Genomic DNA, 25,748 nt, shown 5'->3' on the forward strand with positions numbered 1-25,748 from the left:
TGTCCAAAACTTGCTAGTGACTTATCCGACCGGCCCACTTCGGTACCGGCCCAACGGGATTCGTCCTGAACGTCCCTGGCCAGTCCGCCACTGTATAGCAGGCATTTTGGCAGAACATTAGAAAAACATCCATGCAAAATCTTTTTTTTTTTTTTTTTTACGTCTTATGATGTTTAAATAAACATTTAGTTTGCACACACCCTACAACACTATTAACATCAGATGCATGACTTACCTGACGACCTCGATGGAGGCACTGAAATCTTTATTGAATCATGACCAAGACAGTGTTAATGTTTACATTGGTTTTCCATGAGATATATTACATCCTGAATACATCCTGCTAGGTGCTGATCACAAAGTTGAAACTGCAAACAGGATATAAGAACAACAAACAGACTGTAAACATATGTGATCATCTGGGTTTCGTTGAGACTTCCTCCATAAGTACAATGGGAAAAGCATTGACAATGAGCGGCATAAGGAAACACTATTTCCTGTCAGTGTAATTTCCTGAATTACAAGTTACTCAAATTGACTAAAATGCAGAAGTATGGCTAAGGCTTTTCTAGGTCTACTGAAATGTGAAGGCAACATTATCATTGAATAAAATAAAAAAGATCTGCTTGCAGTGATGTTTAATTTTTTTAATTTGTTTTATCTTTAATATTTTTCTATGCATGCTTCTTAGTTAACATTAAGCTGTCTGTGGCTCTTTTCTGCTAATGTAAATGTCCCCTCTGTGGGACAAATAAAGGTATTCTGATTCTGATAGTCATGCCCTATATACCTGAAACATATTTTTATAGAAACTCCTTTAACAAACGTTTCAAAACTAACCTCATTACAATCATTGTGTCTAGGATAACTGATAGGTTATCATGTATTGGATACATTTATCATTGCAGAACCTGCAATAATTGCCTGATCTGCAAGGACAATACATTTTAGATCCCTGAAGAACATTCAAAGTTTCTCTGCCTCCCAATAGGGGGCAGTCATTCATACATTTAAATGACTAGTGGAGTGTGTGAGTCAATTGTTTCTTATTTCTTTCTGAATTCTGAATACTAAACAAGGGAAGTTGTGTAAGAGATCTGACAGAAACATAGAAATAAAACACTTTTATCATATGTTCAAAAGTCTCGCATAGCTTCTTTAATTCACTCAACGATTCTGTACAGCCACGTTCATGGAATTACGCTTCTTCTGTATGAATACACACACACACACGCAGACACACACACACACACACGCACGCAGACACACACACACACACACACACACACACACACACACAAACACACACACACACACACACACACACACACACACACACACACACACACACACACACACATACACACACACACTAAACATACATGATCACAAGCAATAAAATACTTGAAGCAAACATAAGGGTGAAGGGTTGTCCAAATATTAAATGCATAAAGCTGAACTTTGGAAATGGACTGCCTTGCTTTCCATTTCATGCTATAGAGGATATGCATAGAAAAAAAATCACAATTACAAAACACTAAAGCTTTCATTCGACATCCAAAATCAACATTATATGCCCATTTCAGATATATCTTGTACTTTTTTTTGTGAAATGAATAAAATGAATGAGTTGAAACTGATAATAAAAAAACCTGCCTTATTATTTTTTACCATTTCACAGTGAACTGTTAGAATGCTACTGAGGAAAAAGTACTACCAGTTTAGGGTCCTGGATGCCTTCATGATTTTATACCTTAAATTATATAATTATTATAATCAAGAGACCATTAAAACACAACCCAATCATTTGAGAGTCCATTAAGGTCATGCATAGAAGTTCACATGTAAGTATAGGTTACACTGTGGTTTCACTTTTCCACAAACCACTCTTCATTCCGACGGAGCTCTGAGATTGGTCCGTGCCACTCATGTCGTGCTCTAGCTCCAGCACTAAGTTTTTGAGGGTGCCGTTTGGGGCGGCGGCACCAGGCACGGTGGTGGTGACACTGTTCAAAGGGTAGGAGCAGCGCTTAGTGTCTCGCTCCACAGCGGCAGCAAGTTTCAAATTGTCTCTGCTGGCGCATCGTCTCTGAGCACTGTGCATGGCCGCCCTGCTGGCCACAGACGGCAGCAGAGGGAAGGGTTTGCGACTCCCGCTGCTGCCCCCGTCGCTTCCTTCTGAGGGGCTGGTCGCTAAAGACTCTCCCACGCGCTTCCCATTGGTAAGCGGGCTCGCCTGGTTCTCTGACATGCTGAGGTGGATGCTGCCATTCTCACTCGTGGCCTGTTTGTGAACCACGTGTGAAGAACTGAGGTGATCTAAACCGTTGGGCCCTAAAGCTCCCAGGCTGCCCCCGCCTCCCGCAGTCCTTAGAGCTTTGAGACGATAGTGACCCCTGCCCTCACCTCGATGGTGATACTGACTGCTTCCTTGTTTAGTTCTGCTGCTCACTTTCCTTCTCTGGGGATGCACTGGCGCTGAAGAGTTAATGATGGGCAGGACATTGTTTGTTGGCTTGGTGGTGTTATCAGTACTGATGCTGTGGTTGTTGCCTGCAGGGGCACGTGTGGAATTGTTGGGATTGTCTTGTGCCACCTGTAACAGGTTGGTGAGCTTGCAGGGCCCGGGGCCCACGCTGCTGATTCCACTCGGTGTGGATGATGATCGAGCTGAAGAGGAGTTATGAGAGTCACCAGGTGGATGGCAGCTGATGAAAAGTTGTGAGTCCTGCTCAGAGGTCTGCACCCCACTCCCTGTGGTGCAGGTGTGCGCGTAGGTAGAAACAGGGTTGGAGTGTCGGTTACCTGGGCAACATGCCAGCCATGAGGCCTGCACATCCCGACGTCTGAAGCAGTGGTGAACCACCAGGAACACCCCGAGAACTGTGGCAGCCATCCCATAGAGACAGCTAAACAACAAGCTGATGTGCCCTGTCAGCCACATTGCCATGGCTCCACAACACCACAGAACCACAAACAGGAAGTGGGTCGCCACCAGCACCAAGAACTGTGTCTTCAGCGAGTACTGATCCTCTGGCACTACAACAGCATTTACAGGAACCCCTGCTGAGTCTGTGGAGAGAAGGCTGGAGCTTCCTGCCAGGGCAGGCTGGCTCTCCGCCTCAGGAGAGGACAGGGTGGTTCCTGTGCATTCTTTGGCCACGCGGTGCCTCAGGCGAAACACAGTGCACAGGAAATAGATCCAGGTCACCAAAAGCACTAGCCCAGCGGGGACAAAGAAAGAGCCAAGACTGGGGCGCCACAGCAGCCAGCAGCTGCAAGAAGCAGAAAGAGGAGTCAGGAGGGTCAGCGCAAAACAAGGACACGTCTGTGTGTTCAATGTTTCACACAGAATTATTCACTTCAGCACCAAACAAAACAACACAAAGTCAAGAGCCAAATGGAGCAAGGATAAAAGAAAAGAACTCACTAAGGGCTGTTGTCACCGTAGTTGTTGACATTGACAGCTGCAGTGATCCCGCAGATGATAAGAGGAACTCCACCAGCTATCAAATAGAACCTTGAATAATAGAGAAAAAGCATTTAAAACACAAGTTCCTAGCCGCAGTTTCAGAAATCTAAAGCAGTGTTTGTTTGTGCCACAGGATGCTGTTTGACCTTTGGCTGCTACGATGTTTTTAAATTGCACATGTTGGTGTTATTTTCCTCCAATGATTCTCTGGCTGTCTATAATTTAAACGGAGCTGTGTGATCCATCACTCCCATAGTGGGCAGAGCTTTACAAGGGTCAGCATAGGCTCCAGAAGTCTGTGATTTAATGCAGCCTGTTCCCATGTGGCTGAGTGGGCAACAAAGGGGTAACGGGGGGGGGGGGGTCAGCGGGGTCAGAGTATGATTGCAGCTTCTTGATCACAGGGGCAGGGGTGGAAGGACAAAAAGAAGGGAATATTTTGAAAGACAGTGCACCCCCTGAATCACCCTGCGCAGATTTATGACGACCCCCTCTGCTTCTGTTTCGTTGGTTTCATACTTTCCTACCCTCCCCCACTCATAAAGACTTATAGCTTTTACAGCAAGACTCTGTTATGTCCCGCCAAGGGACATCAAACACAGAGGGACTTTAGTTGTTGGGCACAATGACCCACTTTGATGGGGCACTGTCTGGGTGGCCATGCATACAAACTCTGTCTAAAACATAAACCGTATTGACAGCAACAATCAAACAGTACAGGAAGAGGGTGACATTGAGTTGTTGGCTGCTCACTGACCTGAGCATGGGTCGCTGAGTAGGCGGAGTTGGAGGCTCTCCCTCTGGCTGTCGGGGCGTTCGCCACAACGTCTCTTTGTAGATGACCCGGGCACTGACTCCGATCCACAGCAGGGTGGAGAGGGAGGAGTAGTGCAGGGCGATGCCCACCTGTCACACGTTACACTCAGGTAAGACACAAAGCCTCCACACCATTAATCAAAATGAGGAGAATTTAAATGCATCACTTACTGCTTGACAAACCACTGGGTAGCTGGTCAGACTTATGCCTCCAACGTAGATGGCTGTCGTCATGGCTATGTGGAAGCAGGTATTCAGTAATGTGTGCCAGCTTTTTCTGGAAATGTGAATTGAACTGTATGGGCAAGCATAACAATTATTTAATAAGAAGCAAATAACTAAAAGAAGTGAGAAGTGTGTTCATGCACATACAATGCATATACATTAAGCGTCTCTGAGCACTGGGAAAAGCGCTATAACAATTAAATGTATTATTATTATTATTATTATTATTATTATTATTACCTGTGGTGTAGTATGTGTGTGATGATGATGGTGAAGAGGCAAAGGAGGAGCAGTGCAGTGCAGGCGTACACCACAGGGTGGAGCACCCTCACAGAGATGGGGTTGGAGTTGGGGAAGTCTGGCACCTCCTGGAGAAAAATCCCACACAAATGTACATTTCATTGAAACTTGATAATCCAGGATTATTACTAATTTAAACAAAAAATGTAAATGAAAGAAATAAGGGAAAACGATTTCATATCATATGGAGAACAATGTATGAAGCTTTGTAGATGGAGTGGAGCCACAACATCTCCCAGCATCCAAACAACACTTAGTCCCATTTTAAGAATGTCTGTCAAATGTCTGTGAGTCTGTGTGTGTGGGATTGAGTGTGTGTATGTTAAAAGGGGGCGGTGGGTGGGTGGCAAGGTGGGAGGGGGTGTTTGTTTGTTTGTTTCGTAAGTATGAGTCAGGAGGCAAATTATGTGTATTGTATTTTTTAACTTTTGTATTAATTTATTCATGTTTTTGTTTATTTGGAAGAAATTAATTGTGTTTTGAAATGCTTAAAGTAAAATAAAGTTCAAACCCCCACTCATTCAGAAAAAAAAAAGAACCCGTAATGGATGATGAAAATCAAGCTACCTGCAGCACAGCATAGTTGCTGAGCAGCGAGCAGCGCAGGGTGGAGGTGCTGCTGTCACTGTGGACCAGCTGACAGCCCTCCTGGCTCCAGGCCCCCTGTTTATCCAGACCCTTCAGGCTCCACTGGGCCGCCACAGCATCAGAACCAGGGGACAAGTGACGCAGAGACACCCAGATGGGCTCCGAGTGGTTCCACATGCTGCAGCCGTCTGAAGCAAAAGAGGGGAAATTGTAGTGAAATTGAGTCACGGATACTTTTACATTGCTTCAAGAGTTTATTCCATTTCAAGGACATCTCTTAACATCCTATACAAACTGGGCCCTAATGTGTTTGTATACGTAGGTGGAAATAGCTAAAATGATTGCAAAGATTGTCAAGGTTGAACAACAAATGAACAACGAAAAGTGCTGTAATGCGTCAGGCATGGTTGCTCAGATAAAGTAAATTCCATCAGTCACAATAAAGGAATAAACTAGCACATACTGGATGGTAGAGAAATGGCTTTCTGCTTCTTCAATGGATTTTTCTGTAGATTGAAATAGTTGAAAATCAAAACTAACTGCTGTGTGTTTGTTTGACCCCAACACCCAATTACTGATGCCACAGACCGCCTCTTTTTTGTATGGATAATGCTACAGTGTTGCAGAGCTTAAAATATTTTAACATGATGTCATATCCCACAAGGCCATCCACAAGATCGTAAAACAAAAAAAAGTCTCAGAAAGTCTATCCAGCAGTAGTTTTAGGAGCAATGTTTTGAATATGAGAAAACAAAAGTGGTTTCACAGAATAGGCTTAGACGGTTTCTCACCTAGGCCAACAAAGATGACTGGAGTGTTGACGCTACGGCGACGAAAGTTTTGCCCGGCGTTGCTTGAGTTCCCAAACAGAGGGAAAAAGCTGCCAGTTCTGAAGGCTACAAATTGAAGCTTACAGTCTGCAGGAGCATCGGGAGGAAACAAAGTAGCTGGGAGCGTCACGGAGGCCAGGGCTACTGAATTCTATGGAAGTAAACACATTTTGTATTTATGTTAGAATCCACCAGAGCGACTTGATGACTTTGATTGCAGATACAATATAGCACAGTATTTACTAATAGCATCCGAGATAAGGGGTCTTCAAGCTTACCTTTAGTGGGAAATGGTTGAGGGAGGTGTTGTGGGAGCCGGTGCTGCAGCGGAAACGAAGCTGCTGCTCATGAGTGGATTCTGAGGTTTCCATTCCCAGGCTGCCTGTAGAAACCTCCCGACGCTGGTACGCGGTGCAGGTGATGCCAGTGAAGTGGGCCGGTCTAATGAAGTGGGCCTCCATTACGATGTTCTTAGATACCTGCATGCATCAAAATATAGAGGGTAAAGAATGTGTTCATGTTTTGTCATGTGTTCATCAGCCATTCAGATCATTGATAGGGTTTACATTTTGCTTTAATGTTTCTGAACATAGGACATTTTATGTAAGAGGCTAAATCATTTTGAAAATATAAACATATGCACCATAGTAGCAATTTGACACTAAACTCCCACATTTTAATAACTACACATACATGTAATTTCCTGTTGTCACAATATAATGGGAATGTAGGACTCACATTAAACTTGCTTTCATTGTTGCACATTCACAGCATAAACATTTTGACTCTGTGTTTGACCATTCCTTATGTTAGAGAAAAGCTGCTACTAAACACCTCTTGGGAAGCAGTGTACGGGTCAGCCACCTCTCCAGGCACCAGTTAACACTTGGTCAATTCGGGAACCCCACATATATTTTCAGGATATATTCAGCTTATAACATGCTCTGATAAAAAGCTTATAATAAAAGTTACACTTCGGTTGATAGTCCCTACCATGGAGAAGTCCTGAGCGTGGCCATGCAGCTGAGGCCAGGCCAGCGTCTCCAGAGAGGAGACGATGGAGCTGCAGGCTCTCTTCTCTCTCTGGGCCAGAGCGAGGATCTGGCTGTCCACCTGCATCAGGTTACTGCCCATCTCCACCAACACCTCTGACAGCTGGAACAAAAACACAAATATTTTACAGCTAAAGGATAGTTACTTTGGGATTAAACACAACATACCTAAATACTGTATGTAGATACATATAGAGTCAAATCTTACCTCTCGCAGCTGTCTGACATATTCCATAAACTTCTCCATAATTTGCGCCACATACAACACATCCACAGAGTCAGTGAAGCCTGAAGTCTCCATGGTGTAAGTGCGCACCTGATGTGCCACAGTGACCGCGTTGGACGCATTGATGGGCATCTGTGAGGCAAAAACAGGGCAAGGTATGACGTTTTGAAACAAGTCTACATGGTACTTACTGAACAGGAACCATGTATTGATATTAAGCCACTGACCAGGATGAAGGTGTGCAGGACGCGGGTGATGCCATTGGTGTAATGACACTCTGAATAGTCACCCTCCTGCCAGTTTCCAGAGCGGTCACAGTATCGAGAGGCTTTCTTCTCCTCAATACCTCCCTCCATAGGCAGGGAGGAGTAACGCAGCTGCAGGCAGTACTGATGTGAAGTGATGCCCGCCAGAGTTCTGGGCCACCTTGGGATTCAAAACCAGAGCAGGGTGAGACCCCTGTTTCTTTAGGTATGTATTAATAATCCTTGGATCTCTTACTAACCTGAACTCCCCACGGTTGTTGACAAGTTTATCCTCTGGACAGAAGGAGGCACTGTTCTCCAGCACCACTATTTCCACAGTGCGAGACGAGTTGCCCCGCCCGGTGGAAACCACACACTCCCACTCTCCCCTTGCCTCCACATGTACGTTGAATAGGATAAGCTCACTGGATAGAGAGAATAGAGACCGCTAATTATAACAAATTATCACCACATGTTCTTAAGTGTGCAGCACTACAAAAAACATTATTCTACATCAGATCACTTTGCACAAGGTGAGTGGTTTTAATCATGCAATCATTTCATAGATTTCTGTACCTGGTGATGAAGGTGCAGTCATGCAGCTCACTGTCCTCCAACTGGACGCCCATCTCGGGGTCAGAGGTCACCAGCTGACCGTTGTGACGCCAGTGCAAGGTGGTGATCTTGTCCACTAAGGTGGCGGTGCAGTGGAAGGGCAGCCGGTCGCCTTTAAAGACCACCTGGCGCTGGGATGGCAGCAGCGAGAGGGTGTGCAGCTCCAGAGGACCGTCTGAGCAACATGGTGGGAAAAGACGCCGCCATTACACATCACTCTGAATGACTTCTGCTGCTCTCTCATTACTCAACCTCATCTAAATGTTTCCACAGAAGCTGTTATGAGTCTGCTTTTCTGGGGAAGATTGGATGCAGGCAGCAGCAATTCATAAATTAAACCCACAGGATTAGTTGTCAACACGGCTCACTGATAGTTTTAGAAATAAGTTCCTGCTGAGCTGCTGGGATTTTAACCCCTTTTTGGCGCACTAAATCTTAAAAATACACGAACGATCTTAAACGGTTGTTATGAGCGTGCTGTCATTAAAAAACACAAGCCAATGTTCTCTGTAACAAAGTGGTGAACTGCCTTATTCACGCTGGGCGCTCACCACAGCTCAGCTGGCTTTCCCTCAGTCCACGCAGGGGCTTTCCCTTCAGGCTCCTTGGGTAGGCACACAGGGTCTCGTCCCCCAACCGGGCTGAACTGCTGCGGAAGAATCCCGGGACCCAGCGTAACCCGCAGTCACAGAACAGGTAGTCTGAGTTAAAGTTTCTGTAGAGAGAAGTGACGGTCATTTATTCTACTTTTCACTCCACCTGGCTCCAGTGTTATGTGTCGTTGCTCTTTATAGGATCCACATGTATACCATTATTTGTTAAGTGACACCAAATTCTCACTATATATCTGTAATATATGACAGATGTGTTGTTGCCACCCTGAGATAAATTGACTGTTTGATGCAATAAATAGCAGTTTGGTGTATTAAAATCAAGAACATGTTTGCTCAAATCGGAAATGTTTCAAATCTGATACATCTCCTAATTTATTTTTGCCTTGGTTCAAACGTCTACAAATAATTGTATGAGAAAATATCCTAACCTAAATAAATACAAGCGAAACAAATGATCATTGCTTGTATGCTTTTATGAGTTTTCAACAGGCTTGAGTTAAAAGATATTTTAAAGAAACAAAATTGTTTCTACGTTATTTATGATTCTATTATAAAAAATAAAAAAAAATTATCGATAAAAGATTGTTTTCTGTGAGAGTGGATTTATTGTAGTATAGTGCCACTGCCCTCTAATACTCACACTTGCTTGAGGGACGGCAGCTCCTGAAACACTCCTGGATCTAAAGTCGATATGATGTTGCCAGAGAGGTTCCTATCAGTTCAAAAAATATATAAACAAGTTAATTCCATGGCTTTCCAACAACGCAGATTTGTATTGTTTATGGTATTAGTTTAACTCTTACAGTTTGGTGAGATTGGTCAAACCCTGGAACATCTCTGCAGTCAGGCAGCCAATTCGGTTGTTGGATAGGTCGCTAGAAATGTGAAAAGACAAAGGAATTTTGTTAATTTTAAATCAGGAGGACTCAACAGATTGTGATATCTTGTCTCTTTTGCATGTTGTTTTTATGATATCAGATCAAACACTACACGAAGGACCTTCCGGTAAAACTGTCCAACACTACCATTCTGCTCTTGTTTTAAAATACAAAGTTATTTCCCTCTAATAGAAAGCTTAGTTAGAAATGTTAACATTTAAACAATCATGCCCTCAGTCCTTGCCACTTTCCCTTATCTCCACTCCATGGGACCCCAGTTAGAGTTTATCAGTGATGGGGTGAAAGCGGGGCCCCTGTTCTGCTGTCCACCTCTGAGTGTGATGTATAGCCACAGCCAGAGAGGGATCTGCTCTGTTGCACCTCTGACACTACCCAGCAGAGAGCTGTCCAGAGCATGTGTTTATCTCCCCCTGTTTGTTTTGAGAAGCCCCAGACCTTGCAGGGAAAACACAAGTAGGGGGAGGAGGGAAGGGGAGTCACGCGGTGCAGCACAGACGACCAAGAACGACCCACGCCAAAACCAGAGCTCGGTGTCCAAAGACGCAAACAGTCGCTTCACTGACGTGTGAGAAACCTCTGCCTGGCCCTGAGGTTTCCACGGTGGTGGAGGTAGGAACCAGAGATGAGAATGCAGGGCCCCCACAAGGATCAGCAAAAACACTTGTTGAAGGAGGCCTTTTTTGTCCCACTGACACCAGGAGCTCAATATAACCCATGTTATCTGCCATGAGCTGCCTAAACAGTATTTAAGATATATACGAGGCGATATGTCAGCCATTTTCTTCTGTAAATGCTGCTCATTCAACAACAAAAAACGACCCTGCTTCCTTTATTTGTCTCATGCCATTCCCATCCCTGTGTCTATGATTTCGGTTCATACAGTATGTTCACTTCCTGATGACGTCTACTCACAGTTTGCGGAGCTCGAACAGGCCCAGGAAGGCTCCGGGCGTGATGGTGCTGATCAAGTTGTGCTTGAGGTCCCTGCGGAGAGAAAGCATAAGGGGTATAAGAAAATGCATAGCCTAAAGGGATGATTTTGAAATGTCTCTACACATGGTTATACATTTGGATACAGTAGCAACACTTTTTTGGGAGTTAAATGACAATATTTAAACCCATACTGTATATGTATGTTTATCTTGTAACTGGAGGCAGAAGCTGAGTTAAGTACAAAGACTGGAAACCAAACCTGCCTACCAGCACCTCTAAAGCTCAATATTAACCTGTCACTTTGTGTTTGTTCTTTAATCCATTAAAAGACTTAATGTAAAAACAATAATTCTCCTATTGGCCACCTTTGAACAGAGCTTCATGCTAACAGACTGCAGCTTCATACTTAATGGACATTGACATCGATCCTCTCAGCTAACTCTCAGCAAGAAACCAAATAAACAAATATCCAAAAATGTTGAACTATTGCTTCAACACCAAGATGTCGAAAGGAGGCTTCTTTAACTTGAAGAGTGAAGACACATTTCCTAAACTTGGCTCCTCCAGTGGGACACAGCAGGGAACCTCTGCAAACAGATAGGAAATATTATCCCGTCTGCCCCCTGGGATTGAAGCTAGCCAGATGCAGATACTCAACTAAATAAAATATGTGGAATATAAAAGTGTAAGTCAATTTTCAGCTTGTTTCACAACAACTCTTCACATTTTAGTGTTAGTCATTGCAAACACAAACATTCATTTCGTAATCTACCTTTCTAGATCTGATTACTATCCACTCATGTTTCCTGTCCTCTGTTCAGCCAGGTGCTCGTCCTATCATTTACATTTTGAATCCTGGATGTTTTTATTGGCAAGTTAGGAATATCTAGGAGGTAGGATATGGATGGTAATCGGCAGGACGTGGTCGATGTGGGCTGGAAAGTAATCCTTGTTGCTGCAGCATGAAAAATGCCTGCTCCCATCGGACTGGTCACAGAAGAGGGTTTTCTTCCAGTGGCTCAAAAGCATCAATGCTGCGGCTGCATTTTTGTCTAAATCACTACTACCACTGTGGTAGGCAAGACCTCAGGGGACTTTCTGGTCCTTTTTTCTCACCAAAATGATCTGTCAGCGCTGTTCTCGAACCACGCTGCCTCACACCATGTACAACCTCAGGCATCTCTTAACCATTGTCTTGTCCTCTTTCCAAGAGATGAGCTATTTTGATCAAACTAGGGCAGGAAAATTGTTTTAGAAAATGACTTCCAGTAAAGAAGCAGACAGTGTGGTATGGCTGGGACAGAGTCAGAGATCAGGGGCTTTGGAGTTGGTCCACACTCTCATCTCATATCTGGATTATGGATGCTAGACAGGTTATAATGATGGAGCAAAGATCTGGCACCGGACCAAAAGGCTGAGGTCTGTTGTGTATGTCTGAGAGCAGACAGCCCAGCTCTTTGAGTGCATGCCAGCTTGTCACTTTGCAACAACTTCACAAAAAGGTGTAGACGTTTTAATTTCTATTTTAGGAATACAAAAAACAAAACCGGCTTACTGTTTGAATTTCACTAATCAAATCAAACGACAGTATGTGTTTGACAGAGAAAAATAATACTCTCCAGTATGTGTGTGTGTGTGAGTGTGAGTGTGTGTGTGTGTGTGTGTGTGTGTGTGTGTGTGTGTGTGTGTGTGTGTGTGTGTGTGTGTGAGTGTGAGTGTGAGTGTGAGTGTGAGTATGTGTGTGTGTGTGTGTGTGTGTGTGTGTGTGTGTGTGTGTGTGTGTGTGTGTGTGTGTGTGTGTGTGTGTGTGTGTGTGTGTGTGTGTGTGTGAGTGTGTGTGAGTGTGAGTGTGAGTGTGAGTGTGAGTGTGTGTGCGTGCGTGTGAGCGTGTGTGCGTGTGTGTGGGGGCCTGTAATCTCTGTACATGTAAACGTGTTTCTGTGTGTTAAGAGCTGAATAGAGTTTGAGGACCTGAGAACAATACTGCTGTTTCCAATCTGTGTGTCCCGGGACTCATTAGTGCGGCGCTGAAAGACGAGGCACTACCCACTATTTCCTCTCTGATGACCGTCGCTCCCTGTCTGTCTGTCCTCTTCACACTCATACACACACGCCTTGTGTCTTCAAATGATTAAAATCTGCTTCTAGTGTTCAAAAGGAATGTTTTCCTTTTTTTAAATGATCTGCCGACATGGTGATACCTTATATTTAACACTGCTTAATCCACTCTAAAATAAGTGCATTTATGATCAACTGCATCACGTCCAAAACAGTTGGACATTTTTCTGTACTCTTGTAATTTTATAAACGATTGTGCCTTTTTAATTTAAAGAATCCTTGACCAGATTTCAAGACTGACTACCTTTATCTCATCGAAGGCTAGATTAGCCGCTACCGCATAACACCCACATCTCCAATCAAAGTGTTGGTGATGGCGTTGAATTGTGAGTAATGTAGGCTACAGTACATGTTTGGCCTCCTTTAGGGTAACTTCACGTTAGGCCCCTAAACTCTTAATAATGGTACAGCATGATTGTAATTCAAGATTTGATTCAGATCAAAGTAGATCTAAATTACATATAAATTACCTTACAAAATCAAGGCTATAATCACACAGCATCAACCAGTACATGGTAAGTTGATGGAAAATAATTGTAAACATGTGTTGTGTTTCTAAACAGACAGAACAGAACAGTATGTGCACAAGCATACACACACACACCACATTGCTGTTGCTGTCCTTAGGAGACTTTGCATTGGAGACGTTGCATAATGCAGGCTGAAGACTTTTCTGTTTGCCGCTGCTTTCAGTTAAATCAAATACATTTGAATATCTTACACACTGCACTGTAATTTGTATTGTTGTATTTTATACCTGTATTATTCTATATTAGCTTGTTTTATGTTTATTGTATTCTCTTCGCTATTTAAGGACTTTTTTTAAATCAAATTTTATAATGTGAATTTGTTGTAGGCTACTATTTCTTAATGCCCTTTATGTTTAAATGAGTTAGTAAAGCCCTTTGAATTGCCTTGTGTTGAAGGGGGCTATACACACATGCCTTACCTTGCATTGGTTTACATTCTCCTTTTGGATATTTACAGTAACCTAAAGCAAAATGCATGACCCTAACTGAGTAGTAGAGATTTTCAGCCAATAAAACGAACTGAGAGGCAGATGACATGATAGTGTTGAAGCACCTCAAGCTTTCTGGAGACAAACATGTTACCCAGTGTGAAAAACAGCACTCATCTAGCAATAGAAAACCAAGGGATCACACACTTTTAGGTTTGAATCACACTTCAAACCTAAGCATTTCCTGAAGTCTTCTCCTGTGTCCACGGCATGAGAGGTTACAGCGCAGTGTGTGTATGGCCGGAGGAGTATCAGCAGTCCACTACTTCTGATACACTCTCTTATCACCAAGCTGGGGAATGTTGAGGAGCTCACCACAGTCAACAGGACTTGATTCACACGCCAAGTGCTTAGCCCCACACCCTAATCCAGGCAAACTCTGCGCCACTCGCCCACTCCCAAAGATTTATTTCCAACTTTATTTCCAACCTACAGTCCAGTAGCTCATTCTCAGGCGATGACTTGTCTGTGTGCCCTCTGGAGTAGACAGAGCCCTCCCTGACAACAACTTCACAGCTCAGTGGCCTCCACACTGATGACAACATCTGTCACCGAGCAAGAGGATAATAGCGGAGACAGAAGAAATACTTCAAAGCCTCACGCTTGCTGAGCATGAACATTTCAGAGTTAAAAAGGTTGAAAGTTGCAACTTGTAGATGTCACTTTTTCATTATCTTCAGAAGGAGCTACATGGTTGGTGTTGACAGGTTATTATTCCTTTTAGAATGTAGCTTTGTAATCTCGGGGTGCAGAGATGTATCCACTTCTCCACATGTGGCCTGTGTGATGGGGTTGTGACAGACTTTAAAGTAGAAGAGGCCATTGTCTGCAGCCGCTGGGACTAACACCAGCGACTGGCATTCCCCCCCCCTCCCCTAAACTCCTCCCGATCAATAGGGCTTGTCCTCTGTCGTTCTGAAGAGTAATTTTTTCTCTGTGGGGATATGGGATGAGCAGCCTGGAGAGGACCGACGTGCTTGTAGGGCATCGAGAGGGTAATAATGAAGACATGGTTTGTAAAGCGCTCAGACGTGGAGTGCTCCATTATCAGGAGCACAGCCATGGGGACTGGAGTGCTCCACTGACATTGTTTAGGCCCCGGCCCCGCAGGGAGCTGGGAAAATGACCGAAGCTAGGGAATGGCCACTCATTATCGGCCAGACTGGAATCAAGAATTTCCTGTTCTTGGAATTTGTTTTAAAGGAAAGACATGGCAGCAGAGAGCCATTATTTATACTTAAACTGTATTTATTTCTTGTAGCGAACCATTAGGCAATTCCCTGACAAGATAAACAAATATGTTGAAGGATTGGAGCTATGGTGGAGAAAAAGTATGCAGGGAAAACAGGCACCTCGGTTCCTGACAGAGGTCAGTGGAGACCATTTTTGTGCTGCGTGTCATTTCCTGTCTGGTTGGCGTCTGTAGCACGGAGGCCCTTGCTCGTTTATTTTTACAGTTTCCTTTTTCGCCTTTTTTTTTTTACTAGCTAGCTTTCCCCTTTAGGGAGGGGCAGGTGGGGTAAGGGGATTCGGTACTGGGCAAAATCGTCCCTGTGTTTGGCCTCGCAGACCCCACCTCCAGACTCCTCAACACACTTGCTCACAATAGGGGCTCTGTAACACAGGCCCCAAACCTACTCCCCCCAAAACAGGAAACCGGGATCTGGCGGCTCTTGTTTTTCTACTAATTTCCTGCTTTGCTGCCCCTTCCCCAGATTATTTTCTTTACTTTTTTCTGGTTCCTCTAAGATTGGGTATACATCATCAACTTGTTATCAGTGTTTCTCTGGATTTCTTAGTGCTGGCATGCAGCTAAAGCAGCAAATAGAGGCTAGTACATTCATAAATCTGCTGTCATTTGAAAAACCGTTGCACACATCATTTTGACTCCTGTCAAACCTGAACAATCACCACCTGACCATCATGAGTGTATTATGGTTTAAGAATAAAGCCCTCAGCTCTGCTCGTTACTGACGGAAACATAAACTGTATATCCAACGGCACAGAAATAGAAATATACACTTTTGCTTGAGTTGTTAAATGCCCTAAATTGATTATATGTTTCTATAGTGTGCAGTAAAACGAGATGGAGATTATTGTGCCAAAGGAAACTCTGGAGCCACGGTCTGGTACTGACTGTAGTTTTTGGAGCGGACGACAGAAGGAGGCAATGCCCGCTTTGCAGCCCTATTGAACTTTATGAAGTCTAAAAGCGTACAGAAAAAAAGACTTATTATTTTTGATGGGACGCGCAGGATATCTTACTATTTGTCAGATTCTCAGGGTCAGAGGTGAGGAGAAAAAAGGCCACTATTTTCTTAGTTTTTGTCTTACTCATCTAACTAACATTTATCAAATTATATTAGTTTGATTCTGTCAAATTGAGTCAATTGATGTCAAAGACCCAAACGTCTCATTCAACGTCTTTAACAACCAGAGAGTTGAAACAATGTACACATTGTAACTGGGATGGAAGTAGGGTCAAACGCCTTTCATTCAAATTATCAATGAAAGCGGAGACTCATGTCCGCGAGTGAATTTTCCTCCAGTAGGTGGACTGCAGCATGTACTGAGTGGGAAGGGGGAGGAACAGCGAGAGACCCAGTGAGCTGGGAGAGGGGAGATGCAAAAATAAAACAGAAAAGAAACACAAACGGAAGTGGGGGGAAGTACGTCCTGGAAAAGCTCAAGTTCCTCTGAAGGAAAATGCCATTGAAACCATATCAAGTTTGCCGTATGAGTGTGTGAGAGAGTTACTGGCGTATAAACCGTACAATTTGGTAATGGGCTTATGAGGGGGCTCGCTCGCTGTTTCAATAAACCCCCAGAGCCACGACTGAGCTAGGCTTGCAATACAAACACACCCCGTTCCTTCAGTTTATCTGAAAGACACATCTGGAGTCTATCAACTCCAGCAGCAACCCCCCTTTCTGTTTCCACTCTCCAGCACGCTTAACCCCTTCCTCACCCGCTCCACCTCTTAATGTCATGCACTCTCATTAGGTGACTGTTGCCTAACCGGGGGCCACTTAATGGCGTGTGCGGGCAAAACATGCTAAAACAAATGTTCAATTTTCTGTGAGGAAAAAATGAGTATGTGTGTGTAACCTCCACAACTGGCCTTAGCTCTATTTTGAGTGGTGGGCTGCTTCAATCTGAACCTTGTCTTACCCACACTGGTCTAGTTTAGGGTCTCGTAGCCATGTCTGCACATTATCCCCTGTTTTTACATGCTGCCCACCTCGGCTTTGTTCCGACTCATCAATGTAATTTGCTTGGCCTGTGTGGAAATGACATCAATCTCCCACGAAGAAAAACAATCTCAGATTTATATAAGAAGACAAACGGCAGGAGCTTTCCTTCTCTCCCTCCCTTCCTCTCCAACTACCATACCATCTTTAGCCATCTCGGCTCCACTTCCCCTCCGTCAGATGGTAAAGTTGTTTAAGTTGGACAACTTCCTAACCCCCGGCTGCTCAGAATGGCAGAGGAGATTTCAAGGTTGGTTTCAGAGAGCCTCAGGCAGAGACTGAGTGGCCCGTCTCCCCTTTTTGTAAAACAGATACTATCGAGGCAAGAGAGTAATGGATTGGCCCATGCATTCTTAATGTGATAATGGTGTATATGTTTTATCATGAAGACATTTTCCTAAAGATATCCAACATCTGCACAATATCATGCACTGTGAGTCTTATTATTGGTCGCAGGTTTAAGCGCAAACTTGCCTTAACTCTTGTTCCTTTACAAGCATTAATGACAAACTCCTTATTTCCTGCTGCTTTTTTATAATAAGCTATTATATGATATGTTTCATTATGCGCATGTCCTCTTGTATGTTCTTTTGCAGAAGAAAATTAGCATTTATGGCTAAGTCTGGCACGTCAGCATGATCTCATTTGTATCAATGTGCATTGTCCCTTCTTAAATAAATAAACACAAATATTCCCTGTGCATACTCTCCCGCAGTGCAACGAGAAGTAAAAGTACAGTCATGTCAGGTAGATTGATACTGTAGGGAATCATTTCAGACTCCCTTGTTGACAAAGCCTCTCATGCTGCCAACACCTTTGAGCCTCTAACCAGTCCCAACCACAAGCCTCACTCTCTCCTGCCTTCCAGACCTGTTCACTGCGAGCGCCCTGCTGCTCCCTCATCCATCATCATCGCTGCCCTCTGCTCTCCCTCCCTGCTCCCTCTCTCCCTGTAGGGTGAGCAGAGCTGGTAATGAGGGGCCCCTTGTGCCCCTGCCTGCCTGTCCTGTGTCCCATGGTGCATGGGGCCCTGCTTGGACAAGTGCCAGACCGGCTCGACCCTCTCTTTGCTCATTATTCTCATTACCTCGCCTCAAATCAGTGCAGGACAGGCTGCTGGGATCTGTCCACAACTCATAAAGGTCCCGGCTCGTTAGCGGGGCTGCCGGCGTCAGATCCCATCAGAAAGATGGAGGTACAGTATCGACGGCCTGATCGCGTGTTGGAAAGCTATTTTGCATATAGCAACCGCTGACACAGAAACCAGGTATGATTCAAATGGTGTTGCGCCCCACAAGCTGGAAAAAATGGTTATTTCCAACATCCAAGTGTAGCTGTTGGATAGCAGACATATTTAAAAAGAGCTACACAAACACAGTAGTCCAGTAAAAGGGCAAAAACAAACAAGGCTAAATTGCTCCTTTGCACTTGGGTGGTTTGGCAGGCTATGAAGGCGCAGTGGCTTTGGGGAGGTTTGTCCCAATGAAAGGGCTAACTGTGTAGATTGCTGCACTGTCTGGCCCAGGCCTGGAGGAGGGTGGCCTGCCCTGGAGCTGTTTCTCCCACCAACAACAGCCGATCAGACTACATTTAGGTCTGAATAGATAGTCTAGTGTGAGTGGCCTTGAGTTAAGAACCAGAGCCATTTGAAAGGACTGGACAAGAAGCAAAGGTTGCCCATACTAGGAAACACACTCAGAGCTTCAGTGCACACACAACAGAGAGTGAGAGTGAGCATGTGCAGTCAGGGAGCAGACTGTGTTTATCCTTGTCACATAGGGGAAGAGATGCAGTCTTATTCCCTGATGTGTGTTTACTCAGCCCTAGTGGGCCGGCCCTTGATTACAGCACTGACCACATAATATGAGTAACTGTTCACTACTGCTCCAAATGATTAGCACATGTAGACGACATACTGGAAAGAATGAGAGGACCTGGAGAAACAAAACAAAACTGAAATCTCACATCCAAACCTTTTACCGTAAACTCACCCTTCCATCACGGCAACGGTGAATTTCAATGCGGCCCTTTTTACCATGAGCTCAGTTGTAATTATAAGCTGTGCAAGGCTCAATTAAAGGTTGAAGACGTCAGTGAGTGAGTGAGCGGACCTCCACTGCTGTGTGTCAGAGAGCCAGAGGAGGTTGAGGCAGAGGAGTGAAATGAGGCTTGCATGATTTACGTTTTGTCCTCTCCTCAACACCAGGCGCCAAGAGAATAAGTATGTGTGTGTCTGCTGGTTTGTTTAGCCTGTTCTGTGTCTTTCTCACAGGTCTTCTAGCTACGAGCCTGCATGAAAGCTCCACCCTGTTGCTCCCTGCTAGTTTTATCACTGCTCCAGCTACAAGGGCCAGTTAGTGGGTAAGCTCAGGTTACCCGACCCAGCGACCCTACGGCGCTACGGGGAACACTCTCGGCACTTATAAAAACAAGCAACACCAGCTCGATTTACATCAAAAAACTTCAATCAACTTCTTTGGCTTTACTTTTAATTATCCTCCAAAGCAATTTTAGTCACAGGGCATTGTATTGTCTTCCTGTCAACATCTTTATTAGCCTCTTTGTTGCTAGACAATTAAGGTGAGGACTTGGCCTTGGATCTATTCTCCCATGGCGTTCAGATGCCAGACATAAAAATAGCAATCTCAGCAAATTTGGCAGGTCTGGTGTTAGCTCCAGCAGGTACATAGTAACAAGCCAATAACTGCAACAAATTACCATATTTGTCTCTCTTTCAACATTTTTGAGAAGCTTGTAACCTTCATGGGTGGCAGCTCTGAGTGGCATGTGGAACTAATATCCCTACAACATACCCACCCCCTCCCCAACAAATTAAGTATGTCTGCCAGACTACAGTATCCATGCTGAAGCGGATCCATGTGTGTTGTTAGCTACCAGGACGCTATAAAGCTTTACTGGGATGCTCTGTAAAATAACACCTTGTGTCTGGTGGGAAACACACAAGTTGTGATTCTCACGTCAGAGTATCCAAGGAGCAGAAGCTTGTAGATAGTAAACGACAGTGTTGACTGTGTTTACTGTAATTCTGATCAAAATACATATTATCATGCGTGCTGTGATTTTAACCATCACTGTACACTGTCAGATGTCTCTCTTGTTATCTGTGTTTCAAGTCCAATGACACCAAGCTACGGTAGCACAATGCTAACATGCTTGTGTTACTCAACATTTTTGCATGAAAACCTTTGCTAATAATTAGCACTTCTCAAAAACCAAAAGAACTGCACAAATCAAAGTTGTGACCCAATGGTAGTTTTTAGAAACGTTACGAGATCACTAAAGACTTTGAATACATTTAATCTTGATTTAATTCATCCTCTGTGGACCATGAATGTATGTACCAAGTAATTCGATCCAATAGCTGTTAAGCCATTTCTCTTGAAACCCAATATGTCATGTTATGTCAATGTCAGGTGATCAAAATACAGTAGGTCCATGAAAGCTAGAACCACATTCTGTGGCAACCCATGTAAGAGTTGTTGAGATATTTAGGTCTGGAACAAAGTGGTAGACTGACCAACATGCAGACCGTTATCGTGAGAGCTTCTCTGTACTCTCTACTCATAGTGGGCAACAGTTCCTACTTTCCTGATTTGTTACCAGGTCTGCCATTCATTTAAATTTCCCTAGAAATGATCCTGTCTATCTTGTGTCTTACACCTCATTCAGAGAGATTACGATGATACTAGGGTTGGCTAGACTGTCTGTTAACCGCAGGCGAAGCTGCCAACGCGCAATTCCCTTATCTTATCCAGTGGAGTGGGACTTACCTGATGATGAAGGCCTGAAGTGTAATTATATGAGCTTTTCAACATAACTCTGTGATAGCCAGAGTGTATCATCCTCCCTTCTGGACAGCAGCCCATCATTGGATAGAAACACACAGAGTTGCTGAGATCTTACTGATACTCGATGCGTATTTCTCCCTTAAGGACCAGAGGCAAGCTAAAATAACAGCCGGATGCATAAAAGATATATCTCTGGTACAGAATAAACAAGACATTGAAGCATCTGCAGAAGTGGTTTTGCATAAGTATGATAAATCAGCAGCCTACTTACAGTTTCTCCAAAGCATAAAGTCCAAAGAAGGAGCCATTTCTCAGAACTCTGATTTTGTTGTGGCTCAATAACCTGAAAAAGAAAAACAGTATTGTTAGAAATATTCCCACTGAGAATAAACCGAAGTATATAATACAGTACTGAGTGAATATCTTGGACATCAGCCTCAGGGCTGAAGGAGAGTTCAGGTTTAGCCAAACACACAGTGAAGGGGTCACAAGCGGAGGATGAAAGCCCATGAAATGTCCACTTGGTGCAGCAATTACACGCCATGATCAGAGACATTAGCTTAAGATGTTTCAAATTAAGGTGAAGGACATAAGTAGGACATCAAGATTAAGAGGGAAGCTGTAATCTTGATAATCATTTGGCATATACTTTAACATCAAAAGGATGTCCTTCCACATCAAACAAATGGCGGTACATGCCATGTTAGTTAACACTTTGCCTACAGGCACATTTCTTGGTTTATAAAACTATTATCAGACCTGAGGGCAGAGGTCCATGGGACAGACTGGAAGTAAGATGAGATTGCTTTGTTTGGCAGGGAATCACAGGAATAGATATTTCAAGTTATCACTTTGCACCGAGGGACTTGCGATTGTCAAAGTCAGTTAGGATCAGGCGGCAACCTCCGGTATAAAAAAAGTGAAGCAATTGCAGAAGTTCCTTCAACTTGTATTCTCTCTAATATCCAACAGGGGGACATTACAAGAAGAAGTCTGATTGTATGGAGGTCTAAGAAAATCCCCCATTATTTCTCAGTTGATGTATTATCTTAGTAAACAGGTTTTCTGCGTTAATGGCATCAATCACTTGTTTCAAGTGTTCTTCACACTCATTGGATGGTGCATGGTGACATTTCTTATCAGTTCTCACAGTTTAAGAAAAGAGCATCAGTGTGTTTGAAGCCTTGTGTACAGAAGTGGAATAGAGGAAGTTGAGGTGGATGGTTGGGCCCAGTTAAGGTTGACACCAGAGACTGGGATATGCATCTACATCCCATGTGTTGTTCATTTTAAAATACCAAAGCACTTGGGAGCGGTTGTGGAAAGACTGTGGTTTTGCCTAAATATTAAAAAAGTAATTACATCCTGTCTAAGTGCTTTAAGTCAACTTTTTCAATATTCAACCAAGACCAATGTGTCCTTTGCTATTGCAGATTTGTTGAACACGAACAGAATTTTCCGGAGGCAAAGTTAAATGTTTTCAGCACCGCCCCACAGAGTTCAGGGTACAGTAGGGGCCCTGCTCTGGCGACAGCCCGCCATTATTAACACACCCTTCAGTTACATATAATCTTCGCCTCCACCACATGGTGCTTAACGGGCACTTCGCAACATTAAGTGTGTTCTTAATCGAGAGAGTGGAACTGTGTGAGCGCCTTTAAAAGTGGGAGCGGACTGTGAACAGTCTGCGCGATTTACAGATTCAGCAGCAGCAGTCAGCCCCCCCCTGTTTCCTGCCACATCAATAAAAACACCGCCTTCAGCTCGGCACCTTCCAAGTCACTTAATGACCAGATTTAATATTTCACCCTTTGTATACAGGGGCAAACTGGCCTGCCTTATTTCTTCACCAAAATAACTTCACTGACAGCTATAATACCAGGACGATTTGAAGACAGAAAAGGAGCAAACAAAAGGAAAGCCAACATGGAAAGTAAATCATCTGCTGCAGTTATCCTGGGCACCTAAGTCAATATATTCCTACAATTATCTACTAAAAATAAAACCAGAGTAATGTATTTTTAACGGGGCTGCAATCAAGAGACGAGAGCTGCTCCACTGATAATGACTATAATACTGAAAGGAAGGCCATTCTGAATGTTTTACTTTTAGTTTAAACCAAAATCATCTTTATTTTAGGCTTTCCTGTGAAAATATGAATCATCTCTCAAAAATCCACACTCATTTTCAAACATAAAGCCTCGGAAATTGACGGCGTTACTAACTTTAGAACCCAAATGAAAAACATGTCATGTTCACAAATCCACACTGAATAGTTGGAACACATCCTGGTTATTAGATCAAGACTTTTCAAGAGTGTTTTTTAGATCAGAGCAGAGTCAGTCCTCTCGTGTCGTAGCCTGTAGTTGAACCTATGATTCCTAGACATTAACTACTTGACTTTGTGCACAGTATCTCCTCTATAACTGAATGCAGACCCGAGATGAAAACTACAGAAGATCCGGAACTGCCTGAATAATTCAATACAGATAGGAGAGGAGAAAGTCACATCTGGCGTTGAAGCGAGCCATTTAATTCAAGACAGACAGCTAGATACAGAGAGTTCCTTTTTGACTAAGCTTACCATGCAGAAAAAAGCTATTAGTCAGCAAACAGTGAACGTGTTTGTGTGTGCATGTGTGCAGAAATGTCGAGCCTGCTATTATCAATGCATTTTCTAGGAGAAAAAGGTTTGAAATGATTGGCATCTTAAAACCTATACAGATGTGTGTGTTCTGCCCACGCACATTTGGGTAAAACGTACAATTCCCATGTGGCATCCTAACACAATACCCCTCATTTGTCTCAAGTTAAGACATTTCAACACTTGGTATTTCAATGTGCTCGCTACTCAGTACACAAGGACTTGAAAGCTGACTTTCACAAATAAACAAAGACCACAAAACGGGTTAACTGAAACCCTCCCACGGACAACAAAAGACGTATATTTCCAGGAACGCACACACTACTGTATAATCTCCAGAGCCTGATGTTTGGAGCGCAGTTGTAGTGTAGGACATTGTTCTTTCATAAACAATACAGAACGTACAACTCTGAGAAATAGAGAGAGCTCTGTAAACAGACAGAAATAGTCCCATTCCCATCAGGCTAAACAGGAAACCCAGCCAATTAGCTGTTTATTCAGATCCCGGTTTAGGAGGTCAGGGGTTGAAGAGAGAGCACTTCCCAGACAGCCATCAGACAGATGGAGTAGTGTCCGGAGGCAGGTGACAGCTGAGCCACACGAGAGGCCATCATCTCATCTCCGGAGTTACGAAGAGTTAACAAGCAGAGAAGATGAGCAGCTTCATGTCATCATTTATTCAAGTTAAATAAAAAATACAGACGCATAATGGCAATGTGAAATGGGACACCCCGATAAGCTATAGGAAGCTTGAGAATAGGGGACCAGACAATAAAAAGATAACATTTTCATTATGTATCATTAATACAGACTTCCGAGAGTTAAAAGTATTATTCCGAAACATTACAACCCAAATACATATCCCACTCCGCATTTCAGAGGAAAGCGAACTTGTGTCGAAGTCCACAGCCATTCAGTGTATTCAATCTCTGACATGTAGCTTCCTAATCATAAAAGTAAACGCTACTCAGAGGGCTAATGTCTGCTCCAGAGGCTTTACTGTAAAGCAGTGGGTCCTCTATTCTGCCATAAGAGACAGATCATATGGCAGATTGACTTTATCTGCTTTCAAGAGCCATAAACGATATGCTTAAGCCACAACAATGTGATAACTAAATCCAGACTACGGATGGTATCTGTCATGCACTTAACCCTTTCAGACCACAAAGGCCTCGGAGAAGTAAGACAGGCTAATTGAATCCATTTAATAAAAACTATTTAAAAAAAAAACAGGGCCACATGTCAGGCTCCGAGATCCAATTTACGCATTTCACCTAATTGATTTACATAAAGATCAAAAGGCAAGGAGGTCATTTGAAAAGAGCCAGGTCACACAGAAGCACAGACACCAGCCCTTCACATGTGTGGTGTCCTCTTGGAAGAGGGGTTAAACAGGGTCAGATAAACTAGAGTACATATGGAAAGCACACATGTATAAACCCACACTTACTTCATGTGATCTGTGGTTTATAATGCCCTGAAGTCTGGAATGAATGAGTACAAACAAACCTATTAAAACTTCAATGGGGAGATGATGTTTTAAGTTGGTTTGTTTGTATATCAACTGGATGACAGAAAACGGCCTGATTTTCATTAAACCTGGAATAGTTAGAATTGACCAAGATCACATCCTACAATTAGGGACAGGCACACACATCATTATTTACTCTTGCTAACAATGCAAGACTTGGCATGGCCTTTTTTGAGGCTTTGAAAGTGACATTATGTAACCGAAAAAGTGGCCACATTTTTGAACGCCATCTTGTGTTAACAGAAAATGAATGCTGCTCTTTCACCATGCAGAAAGCTAAAATGCAATCTTTTAATATATTTTAAACATTACATTACATGTCACTTGTTAGACACTTTTATCCAAAGCGACTTACATACTCAATACTGTGGGAAATCCTCACAGGAGCAATTTGGGGTGAAGTGTCTCAGGGACACAACGACATGCTGACTGCAGTGGGGTTTGAACCTGTGCTCCCCCTGATCCGAAACCCAACGCACTAATCCACTGCACCACATGCCTCCCTGAACCTGATTAAACCTGATGAAAACTGCCCTGCATGGCCATTATGTCGCAGATAAAT

The 25,748-nt window shown here is 43.5% G+C and overlaps 1 protein-coding gene across 1 annotated transcript in view; it reads right to left on the reverse strand.

The window, feature by feature from the left end:
- Positions 1-247: 247 nt before the first annotated feature.
- adgra2 (adhesion G protein-coupled receptor A2) overlaps positions 248-25,748 on the reverse strand; it is a 39,222-nt gene continuing 13,721 nt past the window's right edge. The window contains exons 2-19 of the mRNA XM_079688066.1: positions 21,283-21,354; positions 10,795-10,866; positions 9,787-9,858; positions 9,624-9,695; positions 8,921-9,084; positions 8,331-8,544; positions 8,015-8,179; positions 7,737-7,935; positions 7,492-7,641; positions 7,225-7,386; positions 6,510-6,710; positions 6,193-6,382; positions 5,381-5,589; positions 4,754-4,881; positions 4,460-4,583; positions 4,230-4,378; positions 3,431-3,520; positions 248-3,275 (exon numbers count right to left, since the gene is read on the reverse strand). Of these exons, the coding sequence (XP_079544192.1) occupies positions 1,856-3,275; positions 3,431-3,520; positions 4,230-4,378; positions 4,460-4,583; positions 4,754-4,881; positions 5,381-5,589; positions 6,193-6,382; positions 6,510-6,710; positions 7,225-7,386; positions 7,492-7,641; positions 7,737-7,935; positions 8,015-8,179; positions 8,331-8,544; positions 8,921-9,084; positions 9,624-9,695; positions 9,787-9,858; positions 10,795-10,866; positions 21,283-21,354 (3,853 nt within the window). The 3' untranslated portion in view covers positions 248-1,855. The remainder of the gene's footprint in view (positions 3,276-3,430; positions 3,521-4,229; positions 4,379-4,459; positions 4,584-4,753; positions 4,882-5,380; positions 5,590-6,192; positions 6,383-6,509; positions 6,711-7,224; positions 7,387-7,491; positions 7,642-7,736; positions 7,936-8,014; positions 8,180-8,330; positions 8,545-8,920; positions 9,085-9,623; positions 9,696-9,786; positions 9,859-10,794; positions 10,867-21,282; positions 21,355-25,748) is intronic.

Source organism: Notothenia rossii (assembly GCF_949606895.1).
Source record: "Notothenia rossii genome assembly, chromosome: 6".
In the NCBI taxonomy this organism is placed as follows: domain Eukaryota; kingdom Metazoa; phylum Chordata; class Actinopteri; order Perciformes; family Nototheniidae; genus Notothenia; species Notothenia rossii.